Source organism: Sparus aurata, chromosome 20 (genome assembly GCF_900880675.1).
Source record: "Sparus aurata chromosome 20, fSpaAur1.1, whole genome shotgun sequence".
Lineage (NCBI taxonomy): Eukaryota > Metazoa > Chordata > Actinopteri > Spariformes > Sparidae > Sparus > Sparus aurata.
In genome coordinates, this window is record NC_044206.1 from 13,282,594 (window position 1) to 13,301,598 (window position 19,005).

The 19,005-nt window shown below is 40.3% G+C and overlaps 1 protein-coding gene across 35 annotated transcripts in view; it reads right to left on the reverse strand.

Moving 5' to 3' along the window:
* Positions 1-15,975, reverse strand: part of LOC115571277 (myosin-binding protein C, fast-type-like) — a 28,648-nt gene extending 12,673 nt beyond the window's left edge. The window contains exons 1-17 of one of the 35 annotated variants that reach the window (XM_030400569.1): positions 15,802-15,960; positions 10,993-11,016; positions 10,526-10,549; positions 9,716-9,739; positions 8,381-8,404; positions 8,252-8,275; positions 8,124-8,147; positions 7,436-7,456; positions 6,820-6,843; positions 3,309-3,329; positions 1,804-1,872; positions 1,539-1,687; positions 1,341-1,458; positions 1,191-1,239; positions 891-950; positions 607-776; positions 254-386 (exon numbers count right to left, since the gene is read on the reverse strand). In XM_030400569.1, coding sequence (XP_030256429.1) covers positions 254-386; positions 607-776; positions 891-950; positions 1,191-1,239; positions 1,341-1,458; positions 1,539-1,687; positions 1,804-1,872; positions 3,309-3,329; positions 6,820-6,843; positions 7,436-7,456; positions 8,124-8,147; positions 8,252-8,275; positions 8,381-8,404; positions 9,716-9,739; positions 10,526-10,549; positions 10,993-11,016; positions 15,802-15,823 — 980 coding nt within the window. In that variant the 5' untranslated portion in view covers positions 15,824-15,960. Of the gene's footprint in view, positions 1-253; positions 387-606; positions 777-890; positions 951-1,190; positions 1,240-1,340; positions 1,459-1,538; positions 1,688-1,803; positions 1,873-3,308; positions 3,330-6,819; positions 6,844-7,435; positions 7,457-8,123; positions 8,148-8,251; positions 8,276-8,380; positions 8,405-9,367; positions 9,544-9,715; positions 9,740-10,525; positions 10,550-10,992; positions 11,017-15,801 lie in introns of those variants that run through there. The other 34 variants (XM_030400570.1, XM_030400578.1, XM_030400579.1 and 31 more) reach the window with 34 other exon arrangements.
* Between the last annotated feature and the right edge of the window lie 3,030 nt (positions 15,976-19,005).

Consider the following 19,005-nt stretch of genomic DNA (forward strand, 5'->3'; position numbering starts at 1 on the left):
AACATGCAGAACTGCAGCACACCGTAACACTGCAACTAGTAATCATAATTTATAACATGAGGTAATTATGATTACATCTGCCTATGATTATTTCAGATGGCCGTGTGTGGTTGTAGCATAGCTTTTTTTCATTTCTATATTTCTCCCTTAAGTGAGGAGGACGTTTGAATATTTGGGGTATATGGTAAGTCTACCCAATGCATACATAGTAATTATATTGTGCGTTCATTAGTTTGTGGTTTTTAGGATATACTTGGCTGAGGGTTTGATCTCCTGGCCGTTCTTCAACCATTTGACCTGGACGTCAGGGTCAACCACCTCACACCTCAGGACAATCTTCTTGCCTTTTTCCACAGAGTAGCAAGAATCGAGCCTCTTCAGGAAAGCTGGGGTTGAAGGCAGAAAGGGAGAAATGAAGAATGTACAACTCATCAGGTTCCTCTTTCTCCAGTTTCATGATACCCCTTGCTCTTGCCTACTCTTTCCTCCTGTCTTACGTCTCTGTGTCCCCCGAGGCAAAATCTCAGCTTGTAATTCATGTAATTTATACTTCCAGGGCTCCTCTACTTCTTCCCCTTCCTTCACCTCTTGCTTGACCAGACTTACCCTCGCTATGCTTGGGCTCAACGGTTTTCATCTTTTTCAGACGTTTCAGCATGCCCCTCAGGTCAGTGATGCCATACTCAAAGGCGATTTTCTCATAATCGCTCGGATGGGCACTCTTAAGCAATTCCCACACGTCGATTGGTGGTTCCTCTTTTACAGGCTTCTTCTTCCTGTTAGTCAAGGAAGAGGGCAAAAGGGACACCTATGTATTCGGAGTGGAGAGGCAAGTAAACAGTGCTGTGTGGTTAATAATTTTGCGAACCAAATAACACTAAGCTTCTCACTTTTTAGTGGCTTTCAGCAGAGCACTGAAATCCAGATCTCCCTCGTCCTCTCCAGCATCCCTGTGTGTATGGAAACAGACGAACAGTATTAAAAGGCATATAGCATAGGGTAACCAGGTCAAGGCATATGTTCTGACATTAGATTTACTGCACTGCTGTATACCCCCTGTGCTGAAAGAAACACTCACACACGGTGGAAAACCTTATAAATAGTCTACGTATGCTTTTTCCCCTTGTGTATTCGCTCACGGTCACACAGGCTTCTGAGGCATGCTGAAAAGCAAAACCCGGTGCACTTACGCCCTCTTGAAGGCAGACAAAATATCTGTGTGCTCCTCCTGATGTGCAGCTGTAACAAGAGAAGTTGCAGAGAACGCACATTAGGGCTGGATCAGATCAAAACATCAGCACGTATGGAATCTCAGCAAGCCAGATTGCGTTTCTACTCACCCTCAACAGACACCTCAAAGGTGGAGCTGTCACACTTGTCTTTTGCCGACACCTCACACCTGTAGCCCCCAGCATCTCCAGCGACCACTTTGATGATCTTCATCTCATAAGTATAGATCTTGGGGGGGGAATATTACTTCTTAGGAAGAGGACCACATCAAAAAATGCATAAAATGAATGTCCGTGTCTATCGCACACCTTAGTGTTTCTGTCATATGTTTCCTTGAACTGCATATGTTTCCCAGCCTTGCTACCAAGGTCCAGCCACTTGCCCTTCAGCCATTTCATGGTGGGTTTTCTCGTCAGGGTTGTCGAGTCCACCCTGGCTACGAAAGTCACATCCCCTCCTGCCATCCACAAACAACAATTACTTCATATAATATTATGTAATCAAGTTACAAAATATGGATTGCAATAGTTTCCTGTCTGTCCTAACAATAATTCATCCATGTGTGTTTCAAACCTGCAACCGCGACCACACTTGCTGGTGGCTTCTCCACGAAGAGCCCAGTGAGCTCAGTCGACGCCGGCTCTGGAAAGAGGGAGAAAGAAATTAGATCACTTACCCTCTCGATTTTGAAATACATTTTTGATGGATTCAGCAAGGACAAGCACTGAAATAAAAAAAAACATACAGGAGCACTTAGATTGGCATTGGCAACATTCACAGTGTGCAACAAACCGAAGAGCGAAGGACACAGGGAATTTCTCATGAAAATTCTTAATCACACACAGACTGTGAACATACAATTTATATGAAAAATAACAGCACTACAAGATAAACCACAGATGAAGAAAGTAAACTGTTTCTCCATGAACAACATACTGACGCAAAAAAACAATGTCACATTTACATGCTTAGGTCTTGCAGTGCATTACCAAATGTTCAAATCTAATCAGAAGATAGCATTAAGATGTTAAAACAAGCTGTATAAGGCTGTTGGTATCACATGGTATCTATGTTTTGTCAGTGATCAAAAGCTTCCAAAAAAAATGGTGGCGTTCTACAGTTTGCGCCCAGCATACTGTACTGCCCTAATGTTAGCTAGCTAGCATTAGCAACATTACTGGTGCCAGCTAGCTTTGTAAGAATTAACGTTAGCTAGCCGACATTACCAACATTTAAGTTTGCTAGCTAGCATTAGCAACGTTAGCTAGTTAAGGAATGCCACATTTAGTGGCTGATGTTAACGTAACCCCTTGAACAAGTTACACCAGACAAGCTGTTTTCCGGTCAAATATAATTTCCATCTTTGAGTTCCTTCTATGCTTCCCTGTCTGCAGAGTAGCAAAAATAATTACACCAAAGTCATCACGAGCAGGGTTGTGGTGTTGAAAATAAAAAGCGGCTAAACTGTCTAAGTTATGGTAAACTCATAAAATGGTAATTAAACCCCGTGTTTCAGCTGAAAGATATGGATAAACTAAGTTTATCTGCATTTACAGCATACTCTACTTCATCACAAGTTATCCGACCAGACCTACCCAGTTCACAATACATACTGTACAAGGGCAGGAGAGCAGGCAAGCAAAAGTCACAGTGATACAGAATCACTAAGCGAAGTATCACTAACATATTAAAAGGTGCAGAATGTGTTAATGAACTCCGACTGTGCCAAGTATAAAATGTCAAGCAAGTGCACCTGCTGACCTCCATATAGAAGCCCTCTCTAACCATATCAGACTTAACATTCAAGGTGCAAATCAGTCAACAGTGCAAACTGTACGGCTTTACATTGAGCACCTAAATGAAGTCAGACTGTACAGTGCAAAACTCTGCAATCTCTCATCTGGCCAAAAAAAAAAATAAATATCAACCATACCAACAGTCAACCTCTAAAAGAAATATAATCATATCATATCATATATCATACTACACATAGGATGCAAACATCAGCATTTCATAACATTATATTTGCATGCAGTGGATAGGAGCAGTCTGGCACTGTGCCTTCAGCTCATCCTTACCCTCCTCTGCAGGGTTTGTCCCTGATGGGAAAAACAAATATCCCTGCTTAACAAATGGAAGTATAACTGTTCACTGTTATACTGTAACCATAAGTCAGTTCCAAACTCACCAGGTAAAACAAGGCAATCACAGAATGAATATTCTGTAGCATTATTACAACACACCACACAATGAACAGCAATCAAAACAGAAATTTACACGTGAGATAAGGTCATGGCTGTTATCAATCACAACAGAAAGTAATCAAATGTGTTGATTACACTTCTAAATCTAGAATACATTGAAATTACCTTGATTACTTCTTTTGGACTGATGTTGCAAGGCTACTTGTCACAAAGGAGTCAATTACAATTACCTCATAAGTGGGACTTTAAAGACATTTTCTTTATTATATTTCAGTTTAGAGCACTGACAAGTTCCGAATATAAAAGTCTGTACTAAAGTTTGCTGCATTAAGATACCCTCAGGTACAACTTCGGGCAAACTTTAAGTTCTTAAAGCATTTAAACGTTTCCATGGCAGGAATTATATTTTAAAGAAATTGGCAGGAAGTTCCCTCTAACATTCATTAGAAATACTGTTGCAAGTGCCCCAAAACAGTCTGCAGTTGGCCAAGTGAAGATAATCCCCCCCCCACACACACAAACGCTACACCCCCAGGGCTCTGGCTTAAAACAGCCTTGGTATGATAAGCACTTCCCACACAGAAGTTCTACTCTAATAGACACACTGATGGCAAACTCGGCGTGATGCAATTCCCTATGCTGAGTCGGGACATAGGATCAAACGAATGGTAGACATGAAAAATCAGACTAAAATCAGTGGTTATTGTGTTTTAAGTAATGAGATCCTCCAAAACAGCTATCATACAGTATGAGTCTGTAGTATGAGACTCCAGGAGACAATGTTTGGATCTTCATCAGGACAAAAATGATTTTTCATTTTGTGCATTTGTACACACTTTGGCTTACAAAAACAGCCTTTTCATGTCTTTTCAATGTTGTTCACTGAGCTATTGCTGTAAGCATGGAAATTATTGTTTTACTTCATTTTGTGCTTATTTTGTTCTGCCTTAAACCTCTCTCTTCAATTATGTTAACCAGCTAAAATGTTCAACCATACATCATTTCCCCGTGTAAAATCACCATTTTGCTAAACATAGAATGTTGTGGACAGAGGCTGATGCTCAAGAGACACTGGATAGTGCTCCCACTTTTCCCCTTGTCATGCTCAGCCGTTGTGCTCGTCTTTTCTTTCCACTATAATGTGTCACGGTTCACACTGAGCTCCGTCTGGAACATCTGCCACACACTCAGTGATGGCTGTTTAATGACGGGCAAAAAGGACGATAAGATGTGCACAAATGCTACAAAGAGATACACTTTAGAGAGGAAACTGTGGTCACATCATATGACCCATTCCCCAATAAATGTATGGAGGCAACATCCAGGACAGTATCTAAAGTTAACATTGAATAACCTCACCCTGGCTGCTTGAACCCTCTCTTCACTTGGCAGGTTATATTCCAGGGCAAAGTTTCATGGCAAAGCTCTGCAGCCAACCGCCCCAAGATAGCAACCTTGTTGTGAGGACACAAAGCAACCATGCCACCTTTGCAGAGGTCTGCCCACCTCTCCTCTGCATGCCCTCGAGCCCATCATCCAGGTCTTGCCTCAATGGCCAAAAAGCCTAAAAATAGCAGTCATCAGGTTATGTTGTAATGTCACCACAGAGACCTAACAGAGCTGAGGAAAGCCAATGACTTCTCTGCAACATATGATACTATGAACTACGATCAAATAGAGTATAGATTGTTTAGTTGCCATTTTGGCCTCTGGTGAAGCCTTACTGAGGTATCCACGTGGGAAAAGGGAAAGACTGTAATGTCATTCCCCACCCTTCCCGCAGGAACAGCAAGAACAGGACATTTTACATACATTTGAAGGGCACCACAAGGAATTAGCAGCTTTCAGCTCCATGAAGTCTTGGCACTTCTATTACCCTTCTTGACCAAATCTACTCAAAATCAGTTCAGATACAGCAGAATGTATCACTATGGGAGCTGTGCCCTTGAAAGCTGGCGGACCAAAGCAGCTTTGCAGCTCCTAGATTTCCCTGTATAACATGAGATGGTGTTGTCTGACATCATCTGTTCAATTCACAAATGTGAATTAGTCTGAAATCACTTTCCATTTCCAAAGAGTGTCATCAACAGGGGCAGAACAAAATGTATATGTACATAAATTCAATGTGTCAAACCTGCCCCATACTAGATAAACAGTTGTGATTGGCACGGGACAAGTCGTTCGGAAATCTGTCTGAACGAGATGGTGGCCAGATGCATCTGCCAAAGCAAATAAAATATGAGCTCGCCTGATTCGTCTGGTTCCCAGGCTAGAGTTGTGGTGTAACCCCAACATTTTTAGACAGTTGACTTATGAATCACATGGCAAGGCTGTGATACATAGCCATGGTTTAGTTAGTAGACCCTCTCCAGGCCTTTAGACTTGAGATACGGGATGAGACATGGCCCAGGATACAGAACTAATGTTTGGAGGCATTAAGTTTGATATGCACAGAATGATATCTCGGATGACTTCATGGGTTGAGCTCTCTATGCAGTACAGCAAAACACTGAGTTGAGGAGTTACTATAAAAGTGTCATCCCATCAAATGACACTTGGTATTTTAGCAACAACAGCTGCCATTGTTCTACAACTGACTGCAACACATAAACCACAGCTGTGTTTCTACTCTCACTGTTAAAATTGCCAGAGGGACAAAGGCAAAAGAGAGCTGGTCTCAAAGGTCACAGATGGGCAGCACTCTTCACATGGAGAAACAAACTCTGAATTGCTGACAGAAAATAACCTGCATAATTTGTCAGTGAGGTGTGTGGCAGTATCAATAGATACCAGCATGGCACAACAGGGATATCTTCAGCTAGCTCTAAGTTTTCTCTTGAGCACAACCAAGGATCTGATGACTTGTAGGCCTGAGGTGTGGCTTATTCTGAGGGTAGCTGCTAGACTTGATGTGAGAAGCTACAAGCTCTTAAGGGAGATTTTTTAGCAGGGATTTTCATGGGATCTGGAAGATATGAGTGCTGAAACAAGCAGAGTCACCCTGCATACTTATACATTTTGGATTGTGCTGCTGCAGCTCTATGGTGCACAGCAGAGGAAGACTTGTCTTGCAGACTCATGAGATTTGTTTTGCATTCATTTAGAAGAAGTGAAACAGAAGATAATCACCAAGGTGCTAAAGACAGTTTGTATAAAACCATGGAAACAAGCTGATTTATCAATGCTGCCATTTCAGTCCAAATTGAAGTAGTCAATAATAGTAATGATAATTTCAAATACTAAAATAAACCTGGATCCACTTAACACTTCATATATTATGTGACATCTTATCCAGCACATAATACCAACACTCAAACCATACTTTTGGAGGGGCAAAAGTAAATTATCCGCAGACATGTTAATATAAACATTGCTCTTTTCTTACCATCTCCATCGGCTTCTGATTCTGCTGCAGACAAGGAGGCACACTTAACTGAATAAAGCAGCTATGACGCAAATAATCGTCGTTGCACAAGAAATGATGTACAAGTTGCAACAGAGACAAACAAACATACAACAGAAGCACCATGCACCATTACATCTTATAACATATTTCATTCACAAATTGAGGTGATTTTCTTTGACATGTTTAGTGTGAACATGTTTATGCATGCCAAAATAAATACACTGATAACTTGAACACATGAAGATACATACAACAGGAAAAACTCACAGAAACCAGAACGTAAAATACAGTATTGTATACTGTACGTGGTAACACAACAGTAAATTACAAAACTGACCATGTTGCACATACTCTAAAACCAAACCAAGCTCACTCATAACATATATACAGTATATGTATATATATATCCAATGATGGATAACAACATAAGACATAAAACATGAAATATATAATCCTATCATCCATGTCACTAATTCATGTATATTTGGAGGGGACAAAATGCATTATGCAGGTCATCTGACACTAGCCTGAAAGATAATTGAAAGTTCAATACATCAGAGTCATGCAGAGGCTAATGCACAGGATTCTGCCTTACCTCCATCTGCTGGGAGTTCATCTAAGGAAAATGAATGACAATTAGCTTATATAGTAATTATTCACTTTTTTCAGTCATAACTGAGGAAGCTGAGGAGAAATCTGATAGAAAATGCGTATTATTTCCGGACACAAAGAGGTGCCAACCATCGTTCTGTGGCTGCGGATTAGCTGGGCAAATTAAAAAATCATTATCAAGCCACTGAAATTAAAAAGATGATGAGACCTGGACAGCTGTCATTTCCGGAAAACCACAAAGACAAAACATCTCCGATCAATTGCTCTCACTTCACATGCCTACATGTAACAGTTGACAAATGCATCCAGTTGCAGGCAGTCAGAGTATATGTCTGCTTCATACACATGTATAACTTCTCTGTAATGCACAGTTCCAAAATGCTAAACAACCAAAGAAAAACAAACATTGATTCCCACTGGACTGGTCATTAACGAGACAAAACAGAGAGAAAACATGGCTTCACATGATGCTGCATGACATCACTTCACAGATCTCTGACACCAGATTGTGACACACAGTACACTGTGGATATGAAATCAGCAACCACATACTGAGTTGTAGTCTCAGCTAACACATGAGACACATGCTGTAGGCTAGCCATGAAATCAAAGTTGACAAACTTAAAAGTAGGTAAAATGTGTATTATTTCAGGACACTAAGAGGAGCTTACCATCTTTTTCTGGCTGTGGTACAGCTAGGCAAATAAGAAATCATGGTATAGTCAATGAAAACAGAAAGATGATGAGATCTGGACAACTTAAAATTTTGTAAAATCGCAAAAATAAATGAGGCGCCTACCATCTACTTCTGGCTGCGGTACAGCTAGGCAAATAAGAAATCATGATATAGTCAATGACGACAGAAAGATGATGAGAGCTGGACAACTTAACATTTTGGAAAATCGCAAAAAATAAATGAGGCGCCTACCATCTACTTCTGGCTGCGGATTAGCTGGGCAAATAAAAATCATGGTTAACTTATCAAAAGCATAAATAAAGAGTGAAAAGTGATATTTGCTCATACATGCCTGCAGTGAAATGTAACAAAGGTTAACGCAGAAAAACACTGTTTACAGATGTGGAAAATTCATCTAGTTACAGTCTTTCAGAGTATATTAAAATTTACACAGATGTCTTCTCTTGTCAGCAGAATACATACGGATCATCTCTTAGCAATGTGCAAGTCCAGCATGCTAAACAGCTGAAAATCAACTAAAGGATACAAGAACACTGATTGGACTAATTATCAACACAAAACAAAAAATGAAGAAAACATGGACTCAAATGATGGTGCTTGACAACACTTCACTGATTTCGGACACTAGATTGTTAAACACAATCCTCTGAGGACAATAAATCTGTTACCACACATACAGATGTATAGGCTGTTCACATTTGATATAAACATCTGTCCTGAGTGATCAAATCACAAGTAATCAGCTTCACACCAATTAGTATAGATAGATCTAATAAAATCACACAAGTCAATATCAGCAACAGAATAAATAATGAAGAAATATATTCTTGTATAACATTTGCTCAATATTCAAAAGGCTAAAATAATTAAGATTTCATTGTAATTCATAAAGTCTCTCATTACTCAACAACTCAAAACATCAGTTGAAACAGTGTGCTCAAACAGCTGCTAGATGTTTAGAGTCTCGACAGACTTTAGACGCTGAAGCAGACAGGTCTGTGTAGCGATGTAAACTGAAACTTTTTACGAGGTAAGTAAAAACTTAATGTATCGCATTTCATGAATGATTTAGAATTTGTCACAGCAAAGTTTCACCTCACCCAACAACTCTTAAAATCATGTGACTTTTAAGGGAGTTGTGGGGGATGTTGTGGTTGAGTTGACTAGATTTATTACAGTGAATCAAATTAAAATCAGACAGCGTCTAATCCTTTTTACCTGTTGTCAGGGCTTCTCCATCTTGGTTTGCGGAGGATGTCAGTTGAGAAGGCGGCCCTTTGAAGTTGCCCGGGCACATTTTCGTTGGTAAAAGAATGTAATCACATACGTTCTAGACCAACTCTGAATGTGATCTGTGTGATTAGATCTCAGACATGTCATCAGTGCATCTTGTGATGTGTTCACGCCTGTGCTTACAGCTGTCCACTTGTGATGAGTTCACTCTGAACGGATGTTGATACCATGTAAGAAAAGAAGTTTCAGCGAACACATGCTGTAGGCTAGCAATGAAATGAGAAAGTAAAAAAAAAAAAAGTTTTTTATGTCCAGATACTAAGAGGTGCCTACCATCTTCTTCTGGCTGCGGTACAGCTGGACAAATAAAAACATTGTTAAGTCACTGAAAACAGAAAGATGATGATTCCTGGACAACATCGCAAAGACAAAACACAAAGTTGCATTTGTTATCTCACACTTTCACATGCCTGCAGTGGAATGTAACACAGAGGTCATTGTAGGCAAACGGAGGTTACAATTACGGAAAATGCATCCAGTTTCAGTCAGTCATAGTATATTAAAAACCACACAGGTGGCTTTGCTTGTCTGCTGTGTACAATAATCATTTCTACAATGCAAAGGTCCAACATGCTAAACAACTGAAGGAAACAGAACATTGATTCCTATTAGAGTGGTCATCAACACAACAGAACAGAAAGAAAACATGGATTCACATGATGCTGCAGGAAATCACTGATTTCTGACACTGTTACACACAATACACTGAGGATTAAAATTCTGTTATGTAGTTTCAACTGACACAAGTGACACATGCTGTGGGCTAACTATGAAATGCAAATATGCTGAATCAAAGTGGCAGAATAATTGTATTATCCCTCTTCAGCAGCTTCATGTTGCCTCATACAATGTGATTGACTTATAGGCCTATCTTCTTGACTCGGTAATTGCTCTACTTATTATCTATGTAGCAAAACCACTTGTTCGGTATTATTCAGATAATTACCCTGACTGATTAGTTTAAATGCATTTTTCAGCACTCAGTTCAAGTCAAACCCACTCCATGTCACATATCAACACAATTTAAATGCACTGAGTCACAAAAAAGAGAGATAGAAGAAAAGGAAAATCATTGTCTCTCACCCTCCTCAGTTGACTCCTCTGGGGCTAAAATTAGTGGATTTTTATTAGAAATAGCGATTGAAAAGTTACACCATGGGAGCCCCAGTGGAAAAACAAATACGTCTGACACACTACAACAGCTGAGCTAGTTGATATTATCAGTCTGTAGACCACACTCAAACATGGCTTGTGAAAACCAAAGTGGTTTTATCACTGTGACGCATGTGTTGTTACATATGTGGCTAAACATATAGATCATAGATGTTGCATTGGTGCATAAAATAAAGACGCAATCCTGATGCAGAATTAAGATGACAAATGAAGGATTGGTGCGGGCTGGTTAGACACCGTCAGAAGTCAGAGCCTGTACGCTTGACACATGATATGTGAGCAAACGTGAAAATGCGAGAGCCATTATCAAGTCAGTGTGCGATAATGTAAGACACACAAAAGGTCACTATGAAAACGGCGTGGAGCAGCTGACTTACCGGTGCCCTCCCCCTCTGGTTTAGCTGAGAGATAGAAACAGAGAGAGAAGATGATTAGAAGCATGCATCACACATTATGCATATTGAGAACAAGTATCGTACTTACTTAATATTGTTACTGTTCAACTTCGGGTTGTCCTATAAATCTTAAACCATTTTGAGTGATGACAGATCTTGAAGCATGTAATCACAACTTGTTCATGATATTTTACTGCATGTTTGTGCGATACCGATGAGTTTATTTTATTACATGGTATTTAAGAAATGTTTAGAGGATATCATATTTCATGGTAAAGCATGACATTTGATCAGGAGCAAAACTCTAAAATACTACCTACCAGGTAAGAGGATACATTTTATGAAATGGCCATCTTTAAAATGTCTAATATGCTGGCACAAATCTTTGAAACTGATACCAATAGAATTTAGCACACCATCTTTCCTTCTGATTGGTGCATTCGTTTGGCCCGATTGGAGTTTCAGATGACAGAGAGTCAATTTGTTTAGAGTTGGAGGAGCACTGTCAGTGCAATTGTTGGGACCTAAATCTGGTTAAAAGAAATTCTCAACTGAAATAGAGGCAGATAATATACCCTAACTCCTCATGTGTATCCCTGGGGGTCACTGAAGTAGCCGGTAAAGGCCAGGGACGGTGTCTTATGACCTCCCTGAAGTCGTGCCACGTTCTCGTAAGTTGAAAACAGTTTCCTTGAATAGTCGGACCATTTGACCTTGCTTGCTTTACTGTTCACCTTAGGCTTGTCTATTAGGTAAAATGAGTCTTTTCAGTGTTGTATTTAATGCAACTGTACAGTTATGTTTTTTCCCATATGGCTTCATACATAACAGCTACAATATGTCTCTGAGCTTTACGTAACAAAAGCAAAAGGAGTAAAAAATGTGTCCTTTCTCAGTGCAAAAAGAGAACATTTGGTTCACACTACAAAAGCTGTACTTTGGTGTAAATACTTCATACATACGTTGGGAGTGCACCTGCATTAAGCATAAATCTGCATCAGCATCTGCTAAATCGGTCCTCTTGGGATGAGAATCTTGATCATCTCCAACAAGTTTGTGATAAAGCCGGGTAATGAACTTCTGAACAGCTGTTCCTCACAGCTTAAATGTTCCCCTCAGAGACTTTCTGTGGTTTCATACATTGGCAAAGCTGTCAGAGTTGTGTTAGATGATATAAAATTGGAAACTCTGCGTGTTGGGTGTAATTTTTTTTTGTTTGTTTACGTTGGCGAGATTTCCATCTTCCATTTTCTTCCCTTTTTTTGTTAATAACAAGTGTTGTGAACAAGCCTTCTTCAGCACTATATACAGAATTCACCTCGACACCGCATAGCTACAGCTAAACCAATTACAATAGTAAAATCATTTAAATTAATGCATTGGTAACTAATGATATAAGACATAATCATATCTGCATATTTTTCTGCATTGAGTACTCAACTTCAAATACTTATAGGGGCATTATGTAGTTTTGGCGAAGAAATCCAAACTCCCACTATTAATAATTACAATATTAATGAGGTCATAATACAAACTCAGAAATATCTTTTTTTCTTATTTTTTCAATAACTGAATAACCAGATGTTCTCAGAGGAAAATAAGGTCCCCAGAACACTGTTTGGACTGAAGTAAAAAACGGTATGAAATTGTGTTGTACTTTAAGTCCATTGTTTATTCAGTCTACTCAGTCATGAAAACTAAGAGCGTTTATTTATCAAGTTAGTTTAGGCATAAAAAAAACAAAAAAACAAAACAGCCAATGAAGATATTTTACTTGTAACAGTTATTTGACAGTGTGGTATTAGAACGTATTTATTTCAATAAAGCATTTGAAATCTCCCTCCACCACTTTCTATATCTTTGTTTTCAGTTCTGTTTCTTTTATAAGTAATTCCTATTTTACTTTCTCTATCTTAATGGTCCTTTTAGGGTCCTTTGAGGTTGTGCAGGTCTTCACCCCACTGTTTGTTTACCTCACCATGTTTACCACCGGCATCTTGATTTACAGTGTGTGGAATGGCCCAGGCATAAAGAAAGATATTGCGTGGCTTGGTTTAACTGAACCTCTGATGACATCTGTCTCAAAGTTAGAGAAGATATCTCAGCCCCACATAATTTAATACATGTTGATTTATATATCATTCAAAATATATGAATGTCATCCATCTCTGTCTATCAAGTTACAGGTTTTCTCTGTCTGCAGTTTCAATAAAAATGGAGTTTGTGCCACACAGGTTTCAGTTACACATGGAAAAATTAAGGACCTGTCGATCAACTTGTGAATGACATGTTCCATCTCATTTGGTATCATCTTTATGAATTTTGGACCCCAGATTGTGTCTATACAAGTTATTTATAGGGTTTATTATCCCCACAAAATAATATTTTGATCATTTAATGTTGGGGTGTTTATATCCTAAATTAGATAAACAGCGTTGGAGGAACCCCTCAGTGACTTTTGGTTCAACTTCCCCTCTTAGTGACTAATCAGGTCACAAGATGAAAGGAATTCTGACCGTCAATCATGCCATCGCTGCCAACCACCGACAAGAAAACTGTCATGTGCTTTGATTGACTACACTGGGAGCTCCATCACATTCAGGAAGGAGCATCGGGCCTGCTGACCATGACAGAACTTTCTGGACCAAAGTGAGGGGATTACATAATGATTTATCTCAGGCAGGATGGTAAATTGGTTACAGCAAAACCTGATACGCTTGGGTGTGTGAGAAAGTCTATGGACTTATGAGGAAGTGGAAAAGGTCAGGGGTTATTGTGAAGTATTTTTAGCCACTAGCCGAGGGCGGATCTGTCCGGTCAGTGAGCCAGTGCTGAGAACGTTTCACACAATCCTGGGTAAAGATACAGAAATAATTCATTTTGAGCAGTCTAAGTTAAGGGTGAAAATGTTGCATCAGATTTTGGGAAGACAAATATAGATGTTGAGCTGTTTAAAATCATGTTTCCCTTCAAATATCACATTAAGTATTTCTCAGAAACATTAAATAGAGTTAGATATTACAGTGGCAGGTCATCTGACCCTCATACTCGAGGCTTTGCAGCTCATTTTGGCTCAGAATGACAGAGCAGCGGGTGGTGCAGACATACAGTTAGCCAAGTGGAATCATATCTTTATTACATGGATTAAAGCTGTGACTGTATATGGTGAATAAAAATATTGTCTGGTTGTTATTCTGAGATTAAAATAAAGCGGGACTGGCTGGGATCTGTAAAAAGATTAGCCCAGGGACGCATGTAGAGAAGAAGACTCAAATAGTGCAAAGTAGAATTAGGAGCGATGTGCTAACAAGTCAAGCAAAGCCCATTACATTCGTTATCACAGCACGGTCAGTGTAGAAATTAGATGAAGGGGTTTGAAAGACTCAACACTCTACCCACAATCTTGGCCTGCAAAACTCATCTCCACTAACTGACTCATCGGCTATGACAGTCTCTTATCTTAAGTTTCTGTCAGGTCAGTGATTTAAAGCGACACAGGGTCTGAGTGGATGACGGATGGCTCCACAAAGGTGAAGGACAACAGGAAACTATTAATGAGAGAGGTGGGTTCACCCGAGGATGTCAAATTCCAATTCAAAATGAATTTCACTGACTATCATATCAGCAAACTTTATGGATCTTTTAAAGGGGCATTATATTGTTTTGGAGCATTCAGATTTCAAATTCAAGTCTTAACATTTTGGTTTAAACAAATAAAGAAAAAAAAAGTCCATTTAGTTATCCAAGAAAACCTCCAAGAGTAAAACATGTGATGCAATGTTCTTTTTATAACCACTGTGCATGAAGCAAGTCAGTTACTGTAGCTGTAAACTGAAACATAAGCAGGCTCACTATACAGCCCAGACGCTACCACACACACATAGCTGCAGCAGTATGCTGGCCTACCTACAAACCTTATCACATCTGTTAGGATGCTTTACCATTTAGTCAAGAAGATTGCACTCTCCGGGCTGTCATTAACATAGTGACCCCAATGAGGTCATAGCAGGTGATTATGTGCTTTTTTACAGCCTTTCAAATATTCTTTAAGCACAGATAACGAGGAGGCAAAACATCTGTCTCTATGAGATGCTGAATTGTTTCAGCAACTGAAATTTAAATGTAATTTGGGGTGATCCTATTTCGAAGTGTTTCATCTGTTTTGATTCATTGCCCTTCTGACATCAACGTTTGACCTTTTTTTTTGTTCAGTCTATTCAAGATTTTGTCATACTGTGTATAAATATAACTTCTGACAGTGGATGAAAATCTATCACTCCACTTTCCACTCTACTGTTTCTTTTGATATACATTGAGCAATGACCTCATCTGATATTTTTGGTTTCCTCAGTTTGGCTTCAGAACAGCTACTGTGACTGTCACATGGGGTTTAATTCCTCAGACTGAACCTTAAAATTTCATCTCAGCCAAATTAAATCAAATTTTCTACCTTACACCTTAACAGCAGATATCAAACTAACTCTTCTCAGGAAAGATTTAAGCTCCTCTTCAAAACCCAATATATGTAATTTCTTTGTCAGATCATCACCCTTATCCTTTTTTTATCACACACAATACCACAATACAATAATCCCTGAAAAATCTCAGAAACAATTCAGCGATTCCTAAAACATTCTGACATATAAAGTAGTATCTATCTATTGCAGGCAAATAAACCTCACATAATCCTCCATCCAAAATCAGGCAAATTCAGTCATCAAAATATTTCAACGAAAAAAGTCTTCAGACTAATTACAATGAATTATACTTTCACAAAAAGTATCTGCATACCTGCAGGGACTGGTTCAGGCATGGTTATTCCTGTGTCTTCTCTGTGCTGCTGGCAGACTGAGGGGCTTGTGGTGCTTATTCCTTTTATTTCTCCCCCTCTCTGTTATTCAAAGCTCTCCTGGAACTCAAGTCACCCACACCCTCCAGTGAGAGAGGAGCACGGGAGAGACTGACGACACCCTTAAGGAGTTCAAGAAGAGAGGCGCTCAGAGCGAGAGGATGATAAGGTGGAGAGACAAGAGGGTGAGGTGGTGGTGAAAGGGGTCTTACACATTTATGATGAGGTTAATGGACTGACTAAACCTGCTGAGTTCTAATGTTCGCTGGAGAAAAACAGAATACACTGAGATGACCCACAACTAACTCGCTTTATGAAACCTGATATTGTGTCTGGTGATGTCACACTAATCTTTTGATTATCACCTCCATTTCCCACATTAGGAGTAGGATCAACTCCTATTTGCAAATCAATTTTGGGATGTCTTTTAATACACCTCTCTTGATGCTACATTGGGATGAGTGCTGGGCTGGCTGTAGAAGTGAACTGCAGAGAATGTGGGCATGGGCAACAAAGTATTAGGAGGTTTATCCCGTATACTATCTGTTACAGATGCTTGACACACAAAACATTTAGAGCAGATGACTTGATCAGTACGGGTGGGAAATATTTTTGATTCTTCGACGCATCGCAATTCTTTCTAGAATAATTATGTCTCGATGCAGACAAGTTAATAATCGGAATTGTAAATCTTTGAAAGCTACTGTATGGCAGCATTTTGAGTTCCATGAAGTCGAGGGTAGAATTGACAAGACCTACACAGTTAGTAAGGTGTGTGTAACTCAACTTAAATACTTCGGCAACAGAACTAATTTGAGAAACCACCTTGCGTGAAACCACCCAGAGTTGGGAGAGAAGCAACGATCTGTTGCAGATGCCAACCAGAGAATGATGGAGCAGGCGGTGGCAAAGCTTCAACTGAACTCTGAGAGAGCGAAGCGGATTACCAAATTCATGCAAGTTTTTTGCATTGTATTTTAGACCGTATTCAGTTGTGGAGACTTGGGTTTTCGGACAATGGTGTTCACTCCAGAGCCAAGATACAAAATACCGTTTGGGCGTTACTTCATTGACACAGCGATACCCCCCCCCCCCCTCACAGTCTCCTAAGGGGAACGGCATTGTGTGGCGTGGCCCACGAGGGAGCGAAGAGAGACTTTTCTCGGACATTTGTACACACGCACACTCATACACCTGCACACACTCCCGCATGTTATTCTAAGTGTTATTTTGATGTGTACGGTTATAATATGTGTGTATTGTGCCATGCTTGGTTAACGTGTGTGGCGTGAGCCGTGAACCGGTGTTGAGAGCGCAGTGCGCAGCGGCTCGCACTCACCACACCCACAACTGACCTGTGACAGTTTTCACTCCTCTCTATCTTCCTGGCGTGTAGTGAGGTACCCACTACTTGTCCCGCTCTTCATCTGTTCACATTCACATACACTCACCTGTACTCACCTCCACTCCCGGTCCGGCTCCACTGCTCCTCTGCGGAAGCGCGTGCCGCTGCAGGGGCGGTCTTTATCGAGCGTGGGGCAAGGGGGGCGCGGCCCATGTCGCTCAGGGGTGTTTGTTTTGCTATTGTATATTGGTTTGTGTGATCCTTATGTAGAGATTTTGGTTTGTCAGGTGAAATATTGTCTGGGTCACAAGGGGATTTTGTATTGTTTATTCTGAGGTATATTTATGTGTATAATGTTAGGGGTGGACTATTATGGTTTTGGTGTTCCCCCTCATTAATGGTTTGCCCCAATTGGGCTTAGCGGGCGGCCATATTTAAGGGAGCTTCATTCAGCTCTCTGGAGCTCTGAGTGGAAGTAGCCTGGTGCAAGGCTATGTTCCTGCCATTTTGTTTGCCTTTCTTTGTCCTCAGAATGTGTGTGTATTTTTATTGTTTTTTTTTGTAAAATAAAAAGCCTGTTCTTTTGGCACCTGACGCTTTGCTGGCTCTGTTTCCCACCTCCATCACCTGAGTCTGGCTTGCCCTGATCCCCTATATGTGGGGAGGCCGCTCCGGTCCCTCACAAACAGATACATAGGTCCATAATTTGTTGAAATGCAAGCTGCATTGATTATTGCATTGAAAGCTTTTTTTTATTTTTATATAGGCTACAGTATACTGTTTTTCTCTCAGGGATATGCTTATTGTGTGTAATAGGAAGATTCTGTGTTGATAGAATGTCATATCTTTTGTGACAAAGAAAAGCCTTTTCTTTAATATAATATTAGTTAATCTTTTTTTTTTTTAAATGATCATCACAAAAGTAGTGAGTGATTAGCTAACTCTGAGTAGCAAACTCAGATTTCATTATTATTATTTTTTAAAATCATGCATGGTGTAAAGATGTACACAAAAAAATTGTTGCATCAAGATGCATCGATAATCGGTTTAGAATCGAATCGTTGACCTCAAAATCGGAATCGAATCGTGAGGTGCCAAGAGATTCCCACCCCTACTGACGGGCCCGGTTCTAGGCATGGGCACGGGCAATGCCCCCCCAAACGCTTCGGCTGCCCCACCAAACCAACCCCGCTTCATTAAAAAAAAAAAAAAAAAAAAAAAGTATATTCAAATATATAATATTGCCTGAGCGTCTCCTGTCATCCCCCAAAACTGAGGTGGAGGAGATGTTGTCTTTGGGGGTGATTGAGAGGTCCTCCAGTGAATGGAGCAACCCAGTGGTGCTGGTGCCCAAGAAAGATGGCACCATGCGCTTCTGTATTGACTTTCTTCGGGGGAACGCCCAGTCGCATTTTGATGCTTACCCCATGCCGAGGCTGGAGGACTTGATTGAGCGCCTTGGCAAAGCATCATATATCACTATATTGGACTTGTGTAAGGGTTACTGGCAAGTGCCTCTGACCAAGGGGGCCAGGCCTTACACAGCCTTTCGTATCCCTCAGGGGCTGTTTCAGTTTGTTGTGATGCCCTTTGGTCTACAGGGGGCACCAGCCAGTTTTCAGAGACTTATGGACATTGTGTTGGCTGGTACAGACTCTTTTGCAGCAGCTTACCTTGATGACGTGGTGGTGTACAGTGCCACCTGGGAGGACCATCTGTGTCATCTAGGTGAAGTGTTGCAGCGCATCAAGCATGGGTGACCATCCACCCGCAGAAGTGCGCCCTTGCAAAGGAGGAGGTG